Source organism: Lagopus muta, chromosome 3 (assembly GCF_023343835.1).
Source record: "Lagopus muta isolate bLagMut1 chromosome 3, bLagMut1 primary, whole genome shotgun sequence".
NCBI lineage: Eukaryota > Metazoa > Chordata > Aves > Galliformes > Phasianidae > Lagopus > Lagopus muta.
This window is the reverse complement of record NC_064435.1, coordinates 16411926-16434869: the sequence shown is the minus strand read 5'-3', so window position 1 is coordinate 16434869 and position 22944 is coordinate 16411926. Positions and strand designations below refer to the sequence as shown.

Below are 22944 nucleotides of genomic sequence, written 5' to 3'. Positions count from 1 at the left end.
TATGCAAAACAATGAGAGACATAGGGACTAATGTTATTTTATGTATAAATTCAAATAAAGTCTATTTTCCAGTTTTCCAGAAGCATCATTAGTATAAATGAGAAATGTCCTGAAGAAGGCTGTATCCTGTGGGAAAGACTCAAAGCTGGAGTTGAAGCATGTGGAGAGGAGCCTGTAGTGGAGCAGGAGATCTGGGGGAGCTGCCACCTGTGGGGGACCTGTGCTGGAGCAGTCTGTTCCTGAGAGAAGGCCCTGTGGTACAGACCCATGTTGGGGCAGTTCTTGATGAACTGCTCTGTGTGGGAAGCCCATGTTGGAGCAAAAGAAGATGATGGAGTTGCAGAGATGAAACGCTATAGAATGTTCCCTGTTCCCCTGCATGACTTAGGGGGAGGAGGTAGAAGAGGGTGAATGGTGGAGGGAAGTTGTTTATAGGTTTTTTTTCTTCTGTTCTAGTCTTTTATTAATAGATGATAAATTGCATTAACATTCCTATTCCAAATCTCTTTTTCCTAAGCACATTCAATACGTGTGCTTTCTTTTCATAACATTTTCTTCCCTGTTCTGCTGAGGAGGAGGAGGCAGGGAGTGGAATAGTGGAGTAGAGCTAGCGACTGGTGTGGAAGCACCACACTATCCTGATACAGATTATGTTTTGAATTTTATTTCACATAGAAATGGAATTCTGGAGTTTTATCCCTGAATATTATTAAGTATGTTTCTAGAGACTGTAGTCATGGATCTATTTTCTCCCCTGTTCTTTCAAATATGTACAAGCAACAAATTTATTTAAAGTTAATGAGCTGTGCACTCAATAGTCACTAAAAAGAACAGAAAAGTAGTTAAAAGGAACACAGTATTCTTTGTCCATCATGGATTGCTTTTGCTGTTTATAAATCCAGAAATAATGAAAATACATATTATAGCTGAATTAAATTTTTAAAACTAGAAGCAAATAACAAAAAAATGGTAATACTGATCATTACTAAGCTATAAAGAGAAAAATCCTATTTGAAATACACTTCCTGAAAGTTATGATAATTATTATGTTATTTTTTTTTGTTCTCTAATAATTTTGCAAGGACTTTTCCAAAGGAAGAGTTGGGGGCAGAGATCTAATTTCTAAAGAATTATAGCAGAGCTTTTTTTTTTTTTTTTTTTTTTTTTTTTTAATGGAATATGTCATTTGGGACTCATTTCATAGGCAGAAATCAGTCTGTTATATAGCTGAGAATTAAAATATCAGATTTTATTGGGAAGTTAATGGCTAACTTGAGAACTTAAAACAGTTCTGAAGGAGAATATGCTTACATGGTTGTGTTCCAGACAGTTGTTACGACTGTGTCTAGTTCTTGATGGAACTAGATCCTCAGAGATTTAAGGAACATATTGCTACAGGTGCAGTAATCAACATTTTTAAATTTCAAAACATACAATGCAAAATGCTGCTTAACAAAAGAAAGTGTATGTGCATCAGAACTGCTTCTGAAGGGGAAGTATAAACATTTAAAGTTGTATGTATTTCCATACGTGCATCTGTTAACCTAAAGCTTCCAGTGCAAATGTATCTCTAAAAATATTTTTGTTTATACTCATATTTTCACACCATAAAATCTGCCTGCCATTTTAAGCAGTAAAATAACTGTGGAGATGTTTCTAAAATTATGAAACTCTTCTCCTCAGAAGAGTGCTTAAAAATTAAGCTAAGATGTTGCATAAACAAGCTGTATCTTAGACAGAATTAACAGTAAGATATGAATCTGAATTAAAACATCCTGTGGAGGATACAATGTAACTGCACATTATTTTGCTGCATATTGCATATAGTCCAGTGATTCAATGTATCCAAGAGTTTCTAGCAGCTCTGTAGCCTAACAATAATTTCATTTGCTCTTTTGTAGCTACCTACTACAAAACCAAAAGAAAACTCAAAACAGTCTAATCTAACAGTCTAATTAATCCCTTTTGTCCTTTTAATTTATTTTAATCTTTCACTAGCAAAGGAGAAAAGAGGAGAGGAAAAGAGGACGTGAAATACTGTAAGTCTCTTCAGGGTGATAAGTACTCACTAGCTCATCTGGAAAGTTCCTTCTATATGGTTGATTCCATTTGTTGGCAATAATCCTCATCAAAATGAACTGTACAGTGAAAATATTGGTATTTGACATAAATTTAAAAGGCAAAGAACACACACCAGATGAATTATCATCTATCAGTATCCTTCTAAACTTTAAAGTGAGTCTGAGTGTTTTTGTATTGATATCCACATTGTGGGCATCTAAAATAGAATTCAAATGCATAACCATATATCAGTGTAAGTATATCAGTATATCAGTAACCATAATACCGTGTAAGATGCTGTGAAGAAGCAAAATAAATAAATAAAATTACAGGATCTTCAGGAGAACTGTGGTGCACTTTTGGATAGGCTGCTGGAAACCGTTTGGTGTCGTCCCAAAGTATCATAGGTCAGTGGTTACCAGTAATCTTAGCCTTATAGACAGCAGATGATTTCTACTTGTAGAGTGACAGATCTTAACACTTATTTTGTGAGTTCCTTAAGAAGGATTTTTTGTTTTATTTAACTCCAGTACAAATGTTAAATATCATCTAATTTTCCATAGAGGCTACTCCTGTAACCAGTTATTTATAAAAACCTCTTAGAAATATTTGTTCTGGAGCCATCATATTTGGAAACAAACGTGTAGTCCTTTACTATCCTAGATAGATTTCTAGAAAGTCTTACAATGGGAAGAGGGCACATGGAAGTCACATCTCAAAAAGTTTATAGTTTCACTTTTCATTTTATAGTTTTTTTGTTTGCATGAAAGTATAACCTTTGTTATGTCTGCGCACATTCACAAGAGTTTCTGAGATGGATTAGCCAGTAGACTCAACATTTAATGTAGTCCCAATATAAAGGATTCAGAAATATTTTGTAAATAAGGCTTTCTACAAATAAAATAGTGATAATGCTAAAGAATAACACAATCCAACTATCAATATAGCACTCACGAGGAAAATACAGGAGTACAAATAAATCATAAACATATCGGCTTAAACTTCAGTCAGTGTGTTTATCATGTTTTTCCCTACAGTTCATATTATTGGATAATTTTCTTGCCATATTTTCTCCCAACAAATATCTTAGTCTTTGCAAAAACTATTCTGATATATATCTGAAAAATTACTAGTATTTTTAAATAATTTATTTGTATTTGCTTTTATTGAGCCACTAGAAAATCAGAAACTTTTTTTCCAACACATTGGATGAAGTGACTAATTACTATCTAATATTAGGCTGTAGACAAGGAGAGAGGTTAGACTTGCAAGTTCCAGCTATCTTTCTGGTGCCAAAACATCTAACTTTGATCAATAAAGAAATCTATTTCTGCAAAAATTATAAAAAAATACTATCCTCCAGTATAATCAAAATATACTAGCAAGAGTGAGAACTTCTCCTTAGTGCAATGTATGTGCAAGACATCAACTTCCATCAGTTTTCAGAGCTATTCTAGAAACAGCAGCCAACAAACAAACCAACCAAAGAAACTGTAGGATGCTGATAATATCCTGTCCATCAAAATCAGTCAAAATGAACTCTGGTTACCTTCTCCATTGGTAGAAGTGAAATCAAGTAAGGGGAAAAAATGCATGCTATTTATGTCTCTATATCCTTATATTGCCTCAGGATGGCTAATTGCTTTAGTGCTGAGGATATCAGGCTACTTTCCATGTAGTAAACAATGTGCTTTCATATTAGGCAGTACAAGATAATGAAAGGATGACATCTGATTGATAGGTCTACCTTCATAATTTTCCATGGAACCATAGATTCCCCCCATCAAAATAATTGTGTTATACATATGATTATGAAAGAATGGTTCCATTTGAAAACTTATTGAATCTATTGTTTATTATAAAACAGAGGTTTAATTTTAAATTAATTATACCAAATTGTAATAATCTAAAAAATAAGGAATCTCGTCACAAAATAATCGCTTTCACTACCTTCACAGATAGTTCTTTTCCATGGGTAAGCTATTTGGAGAGGAATTCATCTTGTCTACCTTGGACATTTCTCTAAGCATGCTTAATTTCTTAGTGTATTACTATTCATTTTATCTAGTGAAAATAAAATCTCTTCACATTAACTGTGGAGACAGTATAAAATAAAATCTTTACCAACTATGACACTTAACCTTTTATTGACTTAAATTTGATGATATTGATATGCACAGAATCTCTCCCTCCCTTAAAAATGTTCCTCTATGTCTTCTTTACTACAGCTGTGAAAAAATGAGGATGATTGTAGTCAGAATAATGTGTTATTTCCTGTGACACTACTTGAACAGGACTCACTGTTTGGGTAGTATTTGGTCTGTGGCATAATAATTAAATGAGCAGAACTGTAGATTTTAGGTAAAGGTAAAAGAAGATAAAATTGGTTTTCACTTATGGGGTAAAGAAAAACATGCTTATATTCCTAAAAACAATTGTATGTCCCAAGTTGCATATAGCTGACCTGGGATAGAATAACAACATTTTTCATAAGAGGCCAAGATTCAGATTCAGAGCAGTAACCAGGACAGCCATAAACAGGGAGTAGAAAACAGTTTTGAAATCTCTCTGAAAATTAAGGTACGGAAAAAAAAAAAAAAAAAAAAAAAAAAAAAAAAAAAGTGTTCCAGAGATCAAAAGGCTAATAATTTAAAGTTTAAAAAAGTCAAAAAAGCAGATTTTTTTTTTTTGGCATGTGTAAATGCTGAATTAAGCATACAACCTTTACATGATATATAGAGATATGTAAATATCATGCACATAAAAGAACTCATGTTTCACATTGTCATTTTGTGGGCTTCTTCACAAAAGCATTTAAATGACAAGATCTAACATCAGTTTCCAAACATGGTCTACGTGGATTTCCCAGCCTTGAAGCTGCGATCCATAAACTTACAGGCAGAAAACGCTTGGCCCCTAAGGCACTTAATCTTAAAGCACTGGTCTAGTTTTGACCTATATATTCACCAGATATGTGAAGGCTGTGGGACAGTATATGAGAATGTTTGGATATGTATTTATTTTTTTCTCATTGATATCATTATTTACAGTTGCAATGCAGAATACCTGTCCATTTAGCTTTTCAAACAACTGTTAATATTCCAAACTCCCAAATCTGGGATATAGCATTTTTGAACATACTTCATGTTTCTTATAAAACAATCTCTCCCATGTTATTTTGCATGAATGTCACTCTCACATGAGTATAAATTTCAAAAGCTCAACAAACATGTTTAACTTCTTGAGAGAGGGACTGCTTCTCTTAAGATTATTTTTTTTTTCCAGTAAGGTTTGTTGTATTTTGCATTCATTTACTCACTTATTTTTAGTGTTAGTGAACACTTCGCACTATGTTATTCATAACACCAATCTTAAGACACTCGTATTCATCCCTTATTTGTGTCCACGGCCCAAGTTCAAACTTACAATGCAGTTATTGCCTTACTTTAACAATATATTTTGGATTAAATTTATACTAAGAGATCATTTAAATCATTATTTTGATTAGAATAATAAAGCAAAATCCTTTTTTAGCATACAGTTCTATTCCTTAACTATGGAATGATCATATAGACACAAGAAACTGTTTAAGGTTGGAAGGATTGTTTCAGAATAATCCAAATTTCTCTATTAAAATATTGTCTCTTTTGCTACAACAGGACAGACTTATTTGTATCTGATTGTCTGATTTGCTTGTCGTTTTGTTTTGTTTTATTTGGGTTTTTTTTGCATCACAGATTTGAAAGGTATTTTTAGGTCTCAAAGACCTCAGTCATTTAACCTTGTAACATAAAGAAAATATAATTAAATGTAAATAGTAAATGGTGGTGCAAAGAATCATAAGTCTTTACAGGAAACCCCTTCAGAGAAAACGAACAGGCCTAATAAAATAGTTCAATTTCCCCATAAGATAGCAGAAAAAGGTGTGTGTGGAGCTGAACACTTCTATAAATATCACTCACAAGAGCAACCAAGTGAGTGAGTGTGGACGAAAGTGATACATTTCTGTGCCAAAAATTGATCAAACAAAGAGACTAAAAATTATCAGCTGTTCACAGTGCATGCATTGGAAACTTCCTATGAAAGTCTCTGGGCCACGTGCACCAATGTCTTTTAAAAAGTTCTAGCTATGTTTGTATTCACTGTATAGTCCAATTGAACAAAAATTCATATTCAGTCTTTAATTCTACCTAAAGATTTAATCAAAGATGGAATTGATATGTGAAATTCAGGTTATGGATAGAATCTAAAATTGCTGCTGACTGAAACAAAAGCAGCTATTCATGTTTGAGTTATTGAAGTAGGTTCAATTTCTCATTTATTACATATGGATAGATAATATTTTCACAGTGTAGAATAAGTGTTGTGGTTTAAGCACACTGAGGTTCCCTTGTTCTTCCCCAGTGGGAAGGGAAAAAGAACTGCAAAAAGGATAAAACTCAAAAACAGAGGTCAAGACAGTTTAAAAGGGCATAATAATAATAATGATGAAAGAATACATAGGACAAGTGATGCAAATTGCAATTGCTGACTACCCACTGACCAGTGCCTAGACAGATTCCAATAGGTGGAAGATCCCCTGCGCTGTACGGTATAGAATCTCCCTTTCACCAGCTTGGATCAGTTGTGCTTGTTCTGTCCCCTCCTGACTTTTTGGGCACCCCAAGCCTCCTTGTTAGCATGGCATCATGAAAAGCTGAGAAGTCCTCGACTCTGTTAAAACGCTCAGCAGTAATGAAAACATCTGTGTGTTATCAATATTATTCTCATTCTAAATCCATAACATCATAACAGCTACTTCCTAGAAAAAGATCCCAGCTGAAATTAGAACGACATGGTTCATACAGTCATGGAAGCATAGAAATAATATTTAGTGAGGTAACATCTACAATAATTAGTAAAACTGATCTGTATCTCCATAGTAATATGGAGATATAGTAAAATTGCAGGTTGGAAATACAAATCATTAATACATTTATAACTGTGTTGTTCTTTTTCCCCTCCTCATTTTACTGTTTCACTCCAACACTTAAACCACAGCATATGCATGTACCTTCCGACTCCAACTGCTGTTATTCATCAGTTGACTACATTCCCTCACTGCCAAATCTGTAATCTCCTGTTTTAGAAATATTTGGATTCTCTTCTATACTCTCATTCCATTGAGACAATCTCCCTTTTCTCCAAACACATTTCTAAGATTTAAAATAAAAACCTAAGTTACGTACATCACTGATTTTTTTTTATCAGATCAAAATGTTGTTAAACAATTTAAAAGAAACTAACACTAAAAGTAAATTGAATGTCTTCTGAACAGATCAAAGATAGTTCACACTTTCTAGTTTCATATATAATAAACTATCTCCTACTGATAAATACAGTGACAGATTTTTTTAGTCCTCAAGTAAAATGAAAAAAAAAAAACAACAAAAACCACTGAATTAGGGTTAAAATATATAGTTAAGTGTGAACTTATGTATTCTCTATTTTTCTGATCATTTCATTGACTGTAACACTTGCATTACATCTAAATACTAGGCTTAGTTAAAGCCAAGTTTGAGATATTTGATTGCAAGAAGATCTATGGTATGATTTATTCCAATAAGCCTAATTAAAACAGACTTCATAAAATGAATACTTGATTTCATGGCGAAGTACTCAGCCTGCCTGAAATTTATGCTGTCAACATGAATAAATATGGATGACAACTGAGTTTATGCTTGAGAACAAGCTTAGGAAATGTTCCACTGACAATAGTTAATGAGATAACATAGCTCTGGTAAGTTAAACGTAAACATTCAGCTTTTTGCTGAACTTGTTTCACTTATTTTGTCTTTGCATAATAATCCACAAAAGCTCAGAAATTTGAAGATGAAACTTTTAGAGAATGTAAAAAATATTATGACACAAAGAAGAAGAGGCCTTTGTAAGGCCTTTATAAGGCGTTTAGCATGGTACCCTACAACATCCTTCTCCCCAAACTGTAAAGATACAGATTTGATGTGTGGACTGTTTGATGGATGAAGAACTGGTTGCAGCATCAAATTCAGAGAGTAGAGGTTAATGGTCAGTATCTGGATGGAGATCTGTGACAATTGGTGTCCTCCAGGAGTTGGTGCTGTATCTTTGCATCCAAAGAAGCATGGCCAGCAGATTGGGGGAGGTGATCCTGCCCCTCTGCTCTGTGCTGGTGAGACCTCACCTGGAGTACCGTGTCCAGATGTGGAATCCTCAGTACAGGACAGATACAGACCTGTTGGAGTGCATTCAGAGGAGGGTGACAAAAATTATCTAAATGATGGAACACCTCTTCTACGAGGAGAAGCTGACAGAGCTGGGGCTTTTCAGCCTGAAGAAGAGAAAGCTCTGAGGTGACCTGACAGCAGTCTTTCAGTATCTAAAGGGGAACTACAGGAAAGAAGGAGACAGACTATTTAGTAGATTCTCTTGTGATAAAACAAGGAGAAATGGTTTCAAGCTTAAAGAGAGTAGATTTAAGATACAATAAAAAAGTCTTTTACAGAGAGGGTGGTGAGGCACTGGAACAGGTTGCCCAGAGATCTGGTGGATGCCCCATTTCTGCAGACTTTCAAGGTGAGGCTGGATCAGGTCCTGGGCAAGGCTGTGGGTGTCCCTGTTTATAGAAGGGGAATGGATTAGATGACCTTTATATGTCCCTTCCATCTCAAAGGATTCTATGATTCTAAGAGAAAGAATTGAATATAAAATATTTGACATGGACAGAAAGACCAAGCATACATATATATTTATATGTACACGTAAATAAAAAAAAAATGAATAAGCCTCAATTCTCAGAAACAAGTAATAATTGATTTCAAAATTATTTCAACATGCAGCAGATAAAAGGAATGTGAACATGAGCAAACTTTTGGAACACATTTTACAGAATACATTTACCTAATTAGGAAGATAGTAAGAATATTTTCAAGTATTAAATACACTGAAGGTAAAATTTAAAATATGTTGATGAGAAATGTACAATAACATAATGCATGATCACTAAAAATTTCTTCCTGAAAAGTTTCTGCCATGTAAAATGAACAGAACAAGGACCTAGTTTTCTAATACATCTAAATCTAATAATGATTTTAGATATTTAATTTCTCCTTACAATTTTGGAAGACATCTTGTCTTTTTTAAAAGAATCTCTTTTACTTATTTTTCTCCTTAATGCATTGCTGTAAAAGATTTTGTTGGAATGACTGAAATTTGTCAGAAAGTCTGTCATTCTAGCACTTTCATTTTCTGCAGTATTTCTGTCATTGTGGATTAGAAAAAAATTAACAAGTATAATGTGTAAGATTCAAAATCTGCTTAACTTTAGCCCAAGTTATGATTGTACCGAAGTTTTAGTCTGTTATTAAATCCAGACTGACATTTTTAAAGCCCATCCTTTTAAGAAAAAATCAAGAATCTAAATTGACACTTTCTTACTCCACATTATGTAAAATAAGCAAATAACATGAACAAGGTTTAACCAAAGTCCAGAAAACAAAATTTTTTTATCACTGGTAAAAGACTTATGGATTTATACTGAGCTAACAATGAGCGTATTTCATCTACTGCTTTCTCCCTCAGAATAATCGCATTTTTTAACATACTTTTATAGACTCGCAGAATTATAGAATCAAAGAATCATTAAGGTTGGAAAAGACTTCTAAGATCATTTAGTGCAACTGTTCATCTACCATCAATCTTGCCCGCTAAACCATGTCTGTAAGTAATGCATCTACCCTTTTAAATCACTCATTCTAAGAACAAATACTTCCCAATAACCAGTCTGAACCTCCTCTGGTGCAACTCCTATTGCTGTTACCCAGGAGAAGAGACTGACCCTTTCAAAGAGATACAGAGAGCTATGAGGTCTCATCTCAGCCTCCTCGTAAGTCTCATGTTCTAGACCCTTCACCACATTTGTTGCCCTTTTCTGGACAGACTCAAGGGCCTCGATGTCTTTTCTATAGTGAGAGGCCCAGAACTGAACACAGTACTCAAGGTGCAGCCTTATCAGTGCTGAGTATAGGGGAATGATCACTTCCCTGCCACTTTGGATACTCTATTTCTGATGCAAGCCAGGATGTTGTTAGCTTCTTGGCCACATGGACACACTACTGGCTCATGTTCAGCCAAGTGCTGACCAACCAACACTCTCAGATCCTTTTCCTCCATGCAGCTTTCCAGCCACTCTGACCCAAGCCTGTATCATTGCATGGGGCTATTTTGATTAAAGTACAGGACTTGGCACTTGGGCTGATTGAATTTCATTCAATTGGCCTCAGTCCATTCATCCAGGTTACCTGAATCTCTCTGAAAGGCCTTCCTACTCTCGGGCACATCAGCACCTCCTTCCAACTTGATGTCATCTGCAAACTTACTGAGTATATGCTTAATCTCTTATCCAAAACATCAGTAAAGATCTTTAATTTACTTTATGTAAAGAACTGTATAGAATATAGTAAATATTGGTATTTACATTGAACACTGTGTCATTACTTGCTATAGTCATTATAAAAAACCTTCTAATTGGTAATCTTCATTCATTGTTGTTCAAAAATATCAACGACATTTTTTACTTCAGGGAAACATAACAGAAAGTTATGCTATTTAAGAGTAATACAAGGCAAACACTGTTATGTTCAAGATAATGTTACATATAATACATATAATGTTAACCTCACTCAAAACTAAAACTCTTAACTGGTGATTACGTATGTAAAAGCTATATATATGTGGACTACTCAATATATGCTAAGAAGAATTTGATGTAACTTGTAAAACAATCTCATTTTGTTTTAAGAAGTTAAGTAATGTTCCTCTAATCAGCGTTATCCACATTTTTCTACTTATACCCAAAACTATAAACATATCTGAATGTTGTTTCAGATAACATTTAAATCTTTTCTCTATCAATTATTTCAGAAACTCTCTAATTAGCTTCAAGCCTGAGTTTCATTGCAGTATGAAAGAGATAATCATGTCTAATGAAAGCATGGAAAGAACAGTATTTTCTGGATACTGCTGGAATGTGTGTAAACTTATCTATAATAAACAGGACTGGCACTGTAGTTTGCCCATGGCGAGTTTTAGACTTTTCAGAGTTTATTGATTTCAGCATTGCACCAGTGAAGGGTAGGAACTATTTCCAACATTCATATTTTGAAATAAATATAGTGTTATTACTGATACCTTGATCAATTTAGATTTTCTTTGCATTGTGTTTTCTGACATAAGTCTGTTGCACCATCCATCAAGAGGCATTCCTGCTTATGTCTGTACTTAGTTTGTAGTTTAAAACAAGTGAAGAGTTCTTTACTATAGTTTTCACTCTTATAATACATCTTTAATATTATACAGTGTTTATATGCATAGGAGAAAGTTAAATATATATGCATTAATTAAATAAAAGCAAATCATGCATGCACTGAAATATTTTACTGGACCAGCATGGATCTACCCAGAACTTTGAAACTCAGTTTATACTTAGGCATCTTTATCAGTCGCAGCCTGGAACTTTCATGTTATGCTAATATACCATGCAATTGTATTTACAGTTTCAGAAAATTTCCAATGTTAGCATTTTTAAAATTTAAAAAAATCTTTTATTTCAGCTATTCCAGATGTAGTCTCTGACTAAAGAGGGACTTATTTTGTTTTTATTAGAACTGGAATTTATACAGATAAAATAACTCGGACTCTTAAATTTTTTGAGAGAAAGGCAAGCAAGTCTAAGATGCGCATTTCCATAGATGATGGAGCTACTGCAGAGAGTCCTACAAAAGAAGTTGTTAGATGATTAAGGAACTGGAGCACATCAGGAACAGCTAATAGAGTTGGCGCTGCTTAGCCTGAAGAAGGCTCAGAAGGAACGGTGTAATAAAAGTGGAGCTTGACTAATTCAGTTAATTGTCCAGTGACAGGAAAAGAAGCAATGACACAAACTGAAACAAACACAGGAAGTCCTGTCTAAACAGAGGAAAACATTTTTTCACCATGAACATGATTGAGTATTGGAACAGGTCACCTAAAGAGGCTGTGGAGTTCTGCTTCTCAAAGATATTAAAAACTCATCCAGACTATTGCATGCCTGTGCTTGAGCAGTGGGGCTGGAAGAGATGACCTTTGGAGGTCCTTTCAAATTTCAGCCATTCCATGACTGCAAACCTGCTGACTTCACTGCTTGAGTGCAGTGAAACATTAAAATAAGTTGTCCACAGAAGCAGATGTCTCCTACCTGAAAGAGCTCAAAATTAGTTTGGACAAGGCCTTAAGTAATCTCATCCAGGGAAAGATTTCATGTCAGGGTGGTTGATTTAGATCATGGTCATTTAACCTTTTGGCTAGCCTGGGCTGCACTGAGTGAAGAGAAATTGTCTTGGAATGCATATAATTACATAACATACTTAATGCATATTTTATTTTTATTTTTTACTAAAACAGAAAAAGTTGGCGTCAAAAATAAAAAAAACTAATGGGATATTTGACCTTGTTTTTGTGAAATTAGTGCATCAGTGTCTGGTATTATTGAAGTGTTTTCAATTTTTAGTGAGTTCTTAAGATGTTCCGTACAGATTTTTTATCTAATTATACTAATTATGTGCTTCATCCTTGAAAATAATTTTTCACAGTGCACATACTGCCTAAAAGAAATGACATGAATAAGGAGTAATTGTGAAGCTAGGTGAAGCAAGGAGTACTTTCTCTGGTAAAATAGATCTCATAAAAGTCTAGTTAAGAACATGATCAGATTTTTGAATTGAATTTGTGATTGCAACTCTATACGTTCCATGTGAAAATTTGCAGGTAATGTGTTTATGTCAACTGAAATTGGAGTCACAAATATGCGAAGAAGTTGATTTTTTCAGAAATCTTGATATCTACTCTTAAATTCCTTCATCAAAACAGGAAGCAAAACTGCATACTTTTCATTGTACGCAGGATTGTGTTTAGCCAAGGTATCAAAACGCATGAATTCATTTGCTGTAACTTGAGCTTGTCAAATTCAGGTTTCATTTTAAACTCTCTTATGTTTTGAAACAAAGCACAGATAAGTTTATTTTAATCTTGAAGACCCATGTTTAACATGAGCAGTCAAATCCACCAAAAATGCTAAATCTGTGAGTCATTTTTCATCTTCATATTCTGGCACAAATTTTCCTTTTGATTCCATAAATGAGTTGATTTTATCTTGCAAATCCTAAAATCTTTTTAGCACTTTACCTCGACTTAGCCACTTCATTTACATCAAAAAAGTAAATGATATCCCCATAATCAGCATTCAAACTTTTAAAGAACTTCTGGAATTAGTGATGACTCTATATCTTGGACTTTGTGAAATTTGATGATGATTTCTAAAGCTTTCACTCATAGATTTTCTTGTTGTACAATGATGAGATATTTCACAAAATATGAGTTGCTAGCATCAATTGCATTGTCTTTTATTAATTTTTTAAGTCCCTTTTCTTTACTGGTAATCACTGGGGTGCTACAGCCACACATGCATGTATGTTGGTTGAAATATTATTGTTGATCACCACTGCATCTTACTTGCGGAGTCTCATAAGCACAAGTAGCATGTAATACACTCAGGTTTCAACTCAACTGAGATTCTGTGGCAGATGCGAGAGGCAGAATGGTTGGGAGGACACAAACACATCCGTCTAAGAATTTAAGTTTTAAATATCTTCAAGTCATTAATATCTTAACACTGGAGCCACCTGAGATTTTCTAGATGGTACTTATCAGCTTGTGAGCATAAAATTCTGCTTCTACCATTGGAAGAATGTATAAACATTCAATGTATTACCTTTGAACTATGAAAAATTTTCAGAAGCTGAAAATACACAATATCACCTGAGAGGCAGAGCACCATTGCTCTCTACATCATCTTTTAAGACATTCTGACAGACTTCAATGATCTATGAGGGCTGCTCCAAAAGTAATGCCTCTTCTTTTAATATATTGATCCATGATGTCAGAGGTGGATGTTGGTGGTATGGTAGCAGAGATTGAACTTTACCAATATATATTCCAATATATCTTGTTGCCATTTGACATTTGACAGACTGACAAAATGGCATCTAACATGGAAATGTGTATCAAGGTGAATTCCTCTATTGCACCCACTAACATTCATCAACACTTCCTGTAAAATTTGTAGAGACCAAACAGAGGTGATGGATGATACATTTCAGCAGTAGTGACAGCGATGAAGAAAAGCCATGGTGCAGATTTTTATGAGTGCAGCATGCAGGCTTTTGTTATGCACTGGAAAAAGTGCATAGTTAATGGTGAGAACTATATTGAAAAATAGTGCTTTGTAGCTGAGAATTTTTTCTCTATTAAATAGTTTTATTGTACTTTTTCTATCTGTTGTAATTTCCATGGAAATAAATACGAGACTACTTTTTGAGCCACCTACATATTACACAGTCAAATGCTAATAGATTGCTTTGGATTGGACGGTACCTTAAGAGTCACTGAGTTCCAACCTCCTTGCCATGGGCAGAGTTGCCACCCACTAAATCAGGCTGCTCAGGGTCCCATCTAACCTACCCTGGAACAACACCAGTGGTGATGTGCTTTGATTTAAACTGTAGGTATGAAGTGTATGGGATTTCAATACAATGGCTCAGACAGTGAAAAAATTATATATTTTTATAATTCTCCTTCAGTAAGTGAGTGCACCAACTTCAGGGACATCTCACATAGTCTAAGGAAGAAATCAATGAAAACAGTGTTGCCTGCAATTTAGCTCTACTGACACTAACATACTATTTGTGGAAACATCGAACAGTATGTTCCATACCATTTGGTAATTGTTTTTTACATTTACATTTCTTTTAGAAATGTATGCAATGCACCAAATATTGCAAATAGACTGAGAAACTGAGCAACCAAATCATGTTAGTAACAAATGTCATGATCATAGATGTTTCTGTGGTGGATTATTTTTATTCTTTAAAGTAAAGACAGAGATTTAAACTTACCTTATTAATATTGACAGCTGTGATGACCCACACACACTGAGCATTGCTGTCATACTGGAATGGAAAATTGGGTGATGTGAAAGTACCACCAGGACCCTGAAGATTGGATCCACAAGTTTTAACTGCAAAAAGAAATTTAATCTTTTAATTAACATTTGAAATGCATGCAGCAACTTAATAATACAAGCTCTAATGTAATTGAGACAAGAAGGATTAAAATATTGAGCACAAGTAGAACCAGTACAAAACAATACAATGACTCATATTTATTCTAGCACAATAAAGACACTTGCTTTTGTGTCCAATCTTTTCTTTAAAAAAAACAAAAACAAAAACAAACTAATAGGCTCTTAGAGTGAAATAAGAGAAATTGTTCTGCCTATTTAAAAAAAGAAAACAAAAACCACTTAGATTTGAATTTTTAAGAAGCATTTAAGAAGCTTATACTGTTATGTACACTAAGAATTGATAAATAGAACACAAAGATTACTCTCATTTATTTGTTGTTGTTTATACATTGGTTTATTAAAATGTCAGCCTTTCTCCTGGAAATTTTAAAGAAAATATATAAAAGTCTTAATGAAAATAATGCTATCTAATTTTAAAAATTACAAATGACATTTAGTTACAAACTGAAATCTGTATATTTACAGTAGCACATCATAAAAAAAAAGAAAGCAAACAAATAAAAAAAAAACCAGCCACCGAGACCAAGAGCATTATTCATTCTATATTGTGTCTAACATCGCAAATAACTCAAAGGACAGAAATGGTGTAATTTTTACCACAGAATCATACTGGTTTGTCCTTTTTCCCCATTAACCACCAGAAAGAATTTTGTTCAGAGTGAAAACACACAGCTAACTACTCCCTAAGGGGGAGGAGGGAAGGGGGGAGGAAATAAAAAAAAGACTAACAAAGACACTTAATCTCAGTTTTTGCTCTAGACTACATTTCTACTAGTATACAGATATTACACTCCTGCATGTAACATTTGCAGCCAGGTGAAAATCTAGTAAAGTTGACCCTGTTTAAAGATTTATCATAGAATGATCATGTGGAATCTCATAATCATAGAATTATTTGAGTTGGAAAGGATCTTTAAGAAAAAATGTATCTGAATACATTTGAATAATGTATGTATCATTTTTTTTTTTCACCATTCAAATTTGCACACAAATACTTAGAACATAAAAAAAAAAATCCTTAAATAACAGGAAAACAATATTGACAATTGATTACTGCGACTTTCTTTCCCTTCATATACTAAACAATTTAAAATACCTTCAGGCAGTAGAAAAAATGAGATTACAGAGGAGATAATCCAGTGTGGTAAAGCACATAATTTCTTCATTATTTCAACTCAGCCCATATTACATCTACCCTTGAATCATCTATCCTGGAAAAGACCTTCCTGATCATCAAGTTCAACCATCAACCTTTTGCATAGTTGAATTAGCACTTCCCTGGGCGTCCCATTCCAATGCTTGGTCACACTTCCCATGGAGGAATTCTCCCTAATGTCCAAACTAAACATCCCCTTGGACAAACTAAGAATGTTTCCTCATTTCCTTTCACTCATCACCTGAGAAAAGAGACAGACACGCTCCTCACTGCAACCTCCTTTCCAGTGTTAGAGTGTGATAAGTTCTCCCTCCACCCATCTTTTCTCCAGACAAAACAACCCCAGTCCCTCAGTTACTCCTCATAACATTTTCTTTCCAGAAGCAGTAACAGTATATTCTGAAATAAAAATAAATAAGTAATCACAAATTGAAAATATTTGATTTCGTGAACTCTGGCTAAGGAACAAATGATCAAAATTTATCTTATTTCACTTGAAAATACAAATACAACCATAAGAAGCTATAAAGATGATGTCATCAGTTAACTTTATTTACAACGCAGGGAAGCTTTTGATATCATAGAATCCTCACAAGTTGGAAGGGACTTTTAAAAGGTCATTTAATCCAAGTCTCCTTCAGTGACCAGGGCCATCTACAGCTAGATCAAGTTGCTCAGAGCCCCATCCCGCCTGACCTTGAATGAGTCCAGGAGTGGGGTATCCACCATCTCCCTGGACAACCTGTTCCAGTGACTCACTATCTTTACTGTAAAAATGTTTTTCTTACATTCAACCTAAATCTTCTCTCTTTAAGCTTGAAACCATTTTCCCCTTGTTGTACCACAACAGATCCTGCTAAAGAGCGTCCTTTTCTTATAGCCTCCCTTTAGGTACTGAAAGACTGCTCTCAAGTCTCTCTGGAGCCTTCTCTTCTCCAGGCTTGTAAGACCCAGCTCTCTCACCCTGTCCAGGGGAGGTGTTCCAACCCTTAGAACTTTTCTATGGTCCTCTTCTGCACTAACTCTGACAGATCCATGTCTCTCCTCTACTGAAGCAACTATATCTGTACATAGTACTCCAGGTGTGATCTCATGAGTGCAGAGAAGAAAGGCACGATCACCTCCTTAAATCTGATGACCATGCTTCTTTGGACACAGCCCAGGATACTGTTGGCTTTCCAGGCTGTGAGGGCACACTGCTGGCTCATGTCCAGATTACCATCCACCAGTACCCACAAGTTCTTTTCAGCAGGGCTGTGTTCCATCCTGACATCTCTGAGCTTGTACAGATAACAGGAGTTGCCACAATCCAGGTGCAAGACCTAGCATTTGGATTTATTGAATCTCACTGAGTTCACTCGGGCTCACTTCTTGAGCCTATCTAGATCTCTTTGAATGGCATCTCATCCCTCATGCAAGTTGATTGCACAGCACAGCTTGACGTCTTGCATAAGCTTGCTGAACATGCACTTGATCCTACTGTCAATGTCTTTGATAAAGTTAAAGAGAACATGAATAGCAACATACAATAAGTAAATATTGTAGGCTGATACTGAATTTTTGGGGGGGTTAAAAGGAGATAGAGTGTAGTTCTAAAATTTTAATGACTATAGGATTATTTGATTGATTTCATTGCATTTTTCAGGTGACTGAGAAACAGATCCAATTGATGTTTTTTTGGTGGATATCAGACTACTTTCTGCCCAGTAACACCTATAGTGAAACTAATGTTCTGCTACACTACAGAAATATAATAACATGTTTACATTTTTTTTCTTTACTCATCAATTTATCTACCTCTAAACATCAATACTGTATTTTCTCATTCAATATTACCATTTTTCTTTTATTACTTATTTCCATAAGCATTACAAGTTTCTTACCTCTGCCTGTGATCATATGAAGACTCTTTCTTAACCACTGCAGTCTTTGAATGGGTTGCCAAGTATAAACAGTATAGTATATACTTGCAAAACTAATATGAATTTTTGTTAGCTTTTAGAGATTATTTGAAAATCTCTCCTGGACATAAGTCGTCTACTTAAACTCTCTGTTTTATTTATTGAAATCTGTAACTATTTCCTATAACATTTAAGGTATTTTTTGTCCATCTTTCTGAATTGAAGAAGTTGCTCACAAGATAGTTCACCAAATTATGAACTCTTTCTTATAATTCTGTGATGATTCTTATAGCCCTGTGAGTAAGTAAAGTAACTGAAAAAAAAGCTGAATTTTGCAAGTACTGACTGAGAAGGATTGTGAAGTTCTTCATATGAGTATAATCTATTTAACATGAGCAAAGTTTACATAGAAACTGAAAGCTGCAAAATTGTTAAATAAACATAGGCAGGTCTACTAACCATCCACTAATCAAATAAAGATTTGAAAGATTTCAGTCGAATTTAACTCTATGCTCTGCATTTTCAACCAAGAGAGATGAAAAGAGGGATTAACTGTTTCCAAAGGTTGTCATGTTATTAACCTCTGTAAAAAAAAAAAAAAAAAAAAAAAAAAGAGTATGTGGATGAAAAAATTGAAGTCAACATGACCTGAAAAATGTATTAACTTATATTTTCAAACAAAGATTACATGTTAATGTGTAGTTTGACAGCTGAATTATTGGCAGGTTTAACTCCTGGATCTGATTCACTGTGGCTTATCTAGAATTTGCTTTATTTTTCTTTTGGAACTGATTTAAAAGCATGAATTACATTTCATTCCTATGAAGATAATATTTGTGTTTGAAGATTAGTTCTGACTGTGCTTCTGAATATTTTATATAGAATTTGGAAATGCATAAGCATAGAGACATGAATGTCTAACAACTTTAAAAACAAACATTATTAAATACATACTAACAGCTTATGGGCATAAGTGTCTACTGAACTTACTCCTTTAAATCTAAGAGCAGTTACTTTACTGACTCAATGACAATAGCAGCAGATCAGTAAAATACATTTATAAATCAGTACATTTGTTTGAAAAACAGTTTTCTTGCAGTACTACATCTGGATTCAGATGTATTGTAATCACAGAAAAAATATTTCATTTCACTTGTAAAAGATAAAAAATTACTCATAGGACCTCACTGTCCTCTAACCATGGAGGCAGCTCTTGTTGGGAGATAGAAATATGTGAATTTTTGCAATTTCAAGATGTCAATCTGCTCTTCAGAACTTATTATGAGTGTTGCTATTAACTTTAGAGTAGCCGCTGAAATTTATATTTCATATTAGTAAGGAAAAAGGAAACAACATGGACACTATGGCAATTAATTTAACTAATTAAAGATGTTACATGCAAAGATGCAGTTATAAAACTTGCAAAAGAATGTGTAGGGCATCAGAAAATGAGTGTGATCAAAGGTAGGAAATATTCTTTGTGGAATTAGAGTTTTTTGCTAACTTACATATATGATATTTTGAACAGCTGAAGTTTAATGCATATTTATTTTTAATTTCTTTAAAATAAATAGATAATCATTTTAGTTAATGGTGTTTTATATATCCATTGGAGATAAAATTCTGGCATATAAATTTAAAACAAGTAAAATTTTTTTAAATTAAAAAGTAACTGGTGTTATAAAAGAGATTTCCTTTGTAAAATAAGTAACCTTGTCTCACATTAGTTAAAATGTTTAATTTCTTGAGATGTCTGTTTATCTGTTTCCCTTATAATTACAAAAGATTTGAAAGACTGAAACTTATTCTACCATAAATGTGACAGAGATGTGAAGAACACAGAATTAATGCAAGTCCACACTGAGAAACCATGATAAAGAATGATACGTATGCAAGTGTATGCATATGTAATGGAAATTGTAAAGGAAAATAATATTCTGGGAAAGCAATAAATAATGATAATAAAATAATAAATAAAAATCAGCTCAGAAAATACTGAAGAAAATATTTACCCTTGTGGAGACCAAAATACTGAACATGGTAAAACTAATATTTAAATAAACAGAGATTGTATCTGCTGTACAAGTTGGTTAGAGAACTCTATTTAAAAAAAATCTATAATCACCTCTAAAACTGTGAAAGCATAATTAGCTATGTATTATCCTGATAACAAACAAAGGAGTATGAGAAAGCTGATTAAGACTATCCAGGCTATAAAACCTATATACAACCTATATGTAACCACTGTATTCTGAGTGCATGAAAAATAAAAATGAGATCAATAAATAGAACAAAAAGTTTATTTTCATAGACTTCCAATAAAAAGTATTAAATTAAAAGATAAAGTCAAAGATAGAATTTATTTGGATATTCAAAGAGGTATTATTAAGGCCATTTGCTGAGAAGAGACTAAAACAGGAGAAAATAAAAAAAATGGTTAAGCATTGGAAAAAGATAAAATAATAAAATTAGTAATGGAATATTTTTCATGGAATTGATAATATTTTACATTACACTTCTTCTATAGAGAATTAAAAAAATCTATGAAACATATGTATACATAGATGTAGAGGATCAATTTGTGTAACAAAAGCCTAAAAATGCATTTTAGCATGCCACATAATACACTGACATTTTACCAGCAAGCAGGTCCAAAATGTATCAATTTTCTGAGATTCAAAAAGTGAAATGAAAGTTATTATTATTTTTTAATGAGTCATTTTGTTTGCCATTTAATGGGTCATTTTGCTTGCTTTTCTGGCCACTAACTTTTGCAAACTTTTTTTTTTTAAATGTCTCCCTTTTGCTGATAAATCCTAATTGGATGTATGTGTTCCCTGTGAAAACAGCAAATAATAATTCCGATTTTTTTTTTTATTTTCCTTTTTTTTTTTTTTAATAAAAAGTTCAGCTTTTGTGCAGTTAACTAGCTTTTGTTTCATTACTTACAAAAATATATGTCTTTAAATATGACAACTGCTGCTATTCAGAAATTATTTATGGATACTATAAGGACTGCACTGAAAGTAATACCTCCTATTTTATTATATTGGCTCACAACATCAGAGGCCAGTGTTGCTGATATGGCAGTAGAGGTTGAACTTTCCTACCAATATTCTACTATATTTTGTTGCTGCCTGACAAATAGCAGCAGAGGAGCAGTCTGACAAAGCAGCATCTGACGTGGAAGTGTATATGAAGTAAGAATATGTCCTTGAAGCAAAAATGCATGCAGCATGCTTCCATGCAGCAAAAACGGCAGCCACTGCTATTGATCAACATTTTCTGGATATTAATCTCTGCTGCAATACCATCAGTATTCACCTCTGACGTCATGGGACAACACAATAGAATGGGAGGCATTACTTTTGAAGCAGCCCTCATAATAACATTAACAATTTAGTTCTGCTAATATGTAGGTCTTACATGATCCTATTGAGATCTTATGGGCATTTGCAAATATTTTTAACAACCTAATTCCTATCTTTCTTATTTCCAATCTATGTAAAGGTAAGTTGAGGGTGTAAACCAGACCTCCTAGGTAGTCAGGACTGTCCATATTGTTTAGTGAAAAACTGTGTTCCAGTCTGGCTGCAAACATTACTAAACTTAAATGAATGTGTTTTTGAAGTTTTACATGTATATGTACTGATGTATTCTCACTCACTGATGGACTATTACTTTGATATATGTCTCTTCATGGAAGTATTACAAAACCATTCAAATTGTATTTTAGATATTCCATTTTAAAACATATTCTTCAACTGATGCTACAATATGAGAATATGTTTTAATTTTTGAACTTAGTACATCCTTTACAAGTTTCATTTCTCTGTGTGGCTAAAATTACTGAGATATGGCATAAGTATGTCAACATGCAGGAAGCAGTGAATACAGATTTTTTTTCAAATACTTTTCTCCAGTCTTGTTTAAGCTAATGATTCTCAAAATACACAGAATAACATCACTGAGGCTTTGGCTGCCATTGCTTTAAAGTAAATTCAAAACATGGAGGTTTTAAGAATTTTTCCTGAATTGTCTCTGTAAGTAGCAATTACACCTATTTACAATTACTTATCACTCAATTTAAGAATTGGAATATTTTTCATATTGTATTCTATTACTTAAGACACTACATGCTTTTAAAGCTACTTGAATGCAAGCCTTTACTTGAAATTCTTTAGTGTTATGATATAGCAGATTTTCTTAACTTCAGAAATCTGCAATACATAACAGCAGGAATATCTGGGGGCAACACAATCACATCCATATTTAAGCTCTTGAAAATAGTGATTTTTTGATGAGTGGATTTTAAATAAAACTATCTTCTCATGTCTGAAGAGTTTAATTTTACTGCCAATACAAACAATAATATGTTCAATTTCCTGATGGCATTTCAGTTACATTAGTTCTGCATTAATGAGATTTTCTCTACATACCATGCACTGCAGTTTCAATTATCAAACTCAAAATCACGACTAATCAGAAAGTATAGGCTTTTATCACTGGAGATCTAAGAGCAGACTTCATTCTTCACTTTTTGTCTAGGAAAAATGCAACTTATTTATACTTTTGTACTTCAGTATATCTTATTTGATCACTGTTTTGTCGCTGAAAGAAAATGCAGAACT

General features: G+C 33.7%; 1 protein-coding gene across 5 annotated transcripts in view; it reads right to left on the bottom strand.

Annotated features, from left to right (window-relative positions):
• The window catches only part of CSMD3 (CUB and Sushi multiple domains 3), a 528421-nt gene that overhangs the window by 245811 nt on the left and 259666 nt on the right, over window positions 1-22944 (bottom strand). For all 5 annotated transcript variants that reach the window (XM_048939546.1, XM_048939547.1, XM_048939548.1 and 2 more), the window contains one exon: window positions 15069-15190. In XM_048939546.1, the coding sequence (XP_048795503.1) occupies window positions 15069-15190 (122 nt within the window). The remainder of the gene's footprint in view (window positions 1-15068; window positions 15191-22944) is intronic.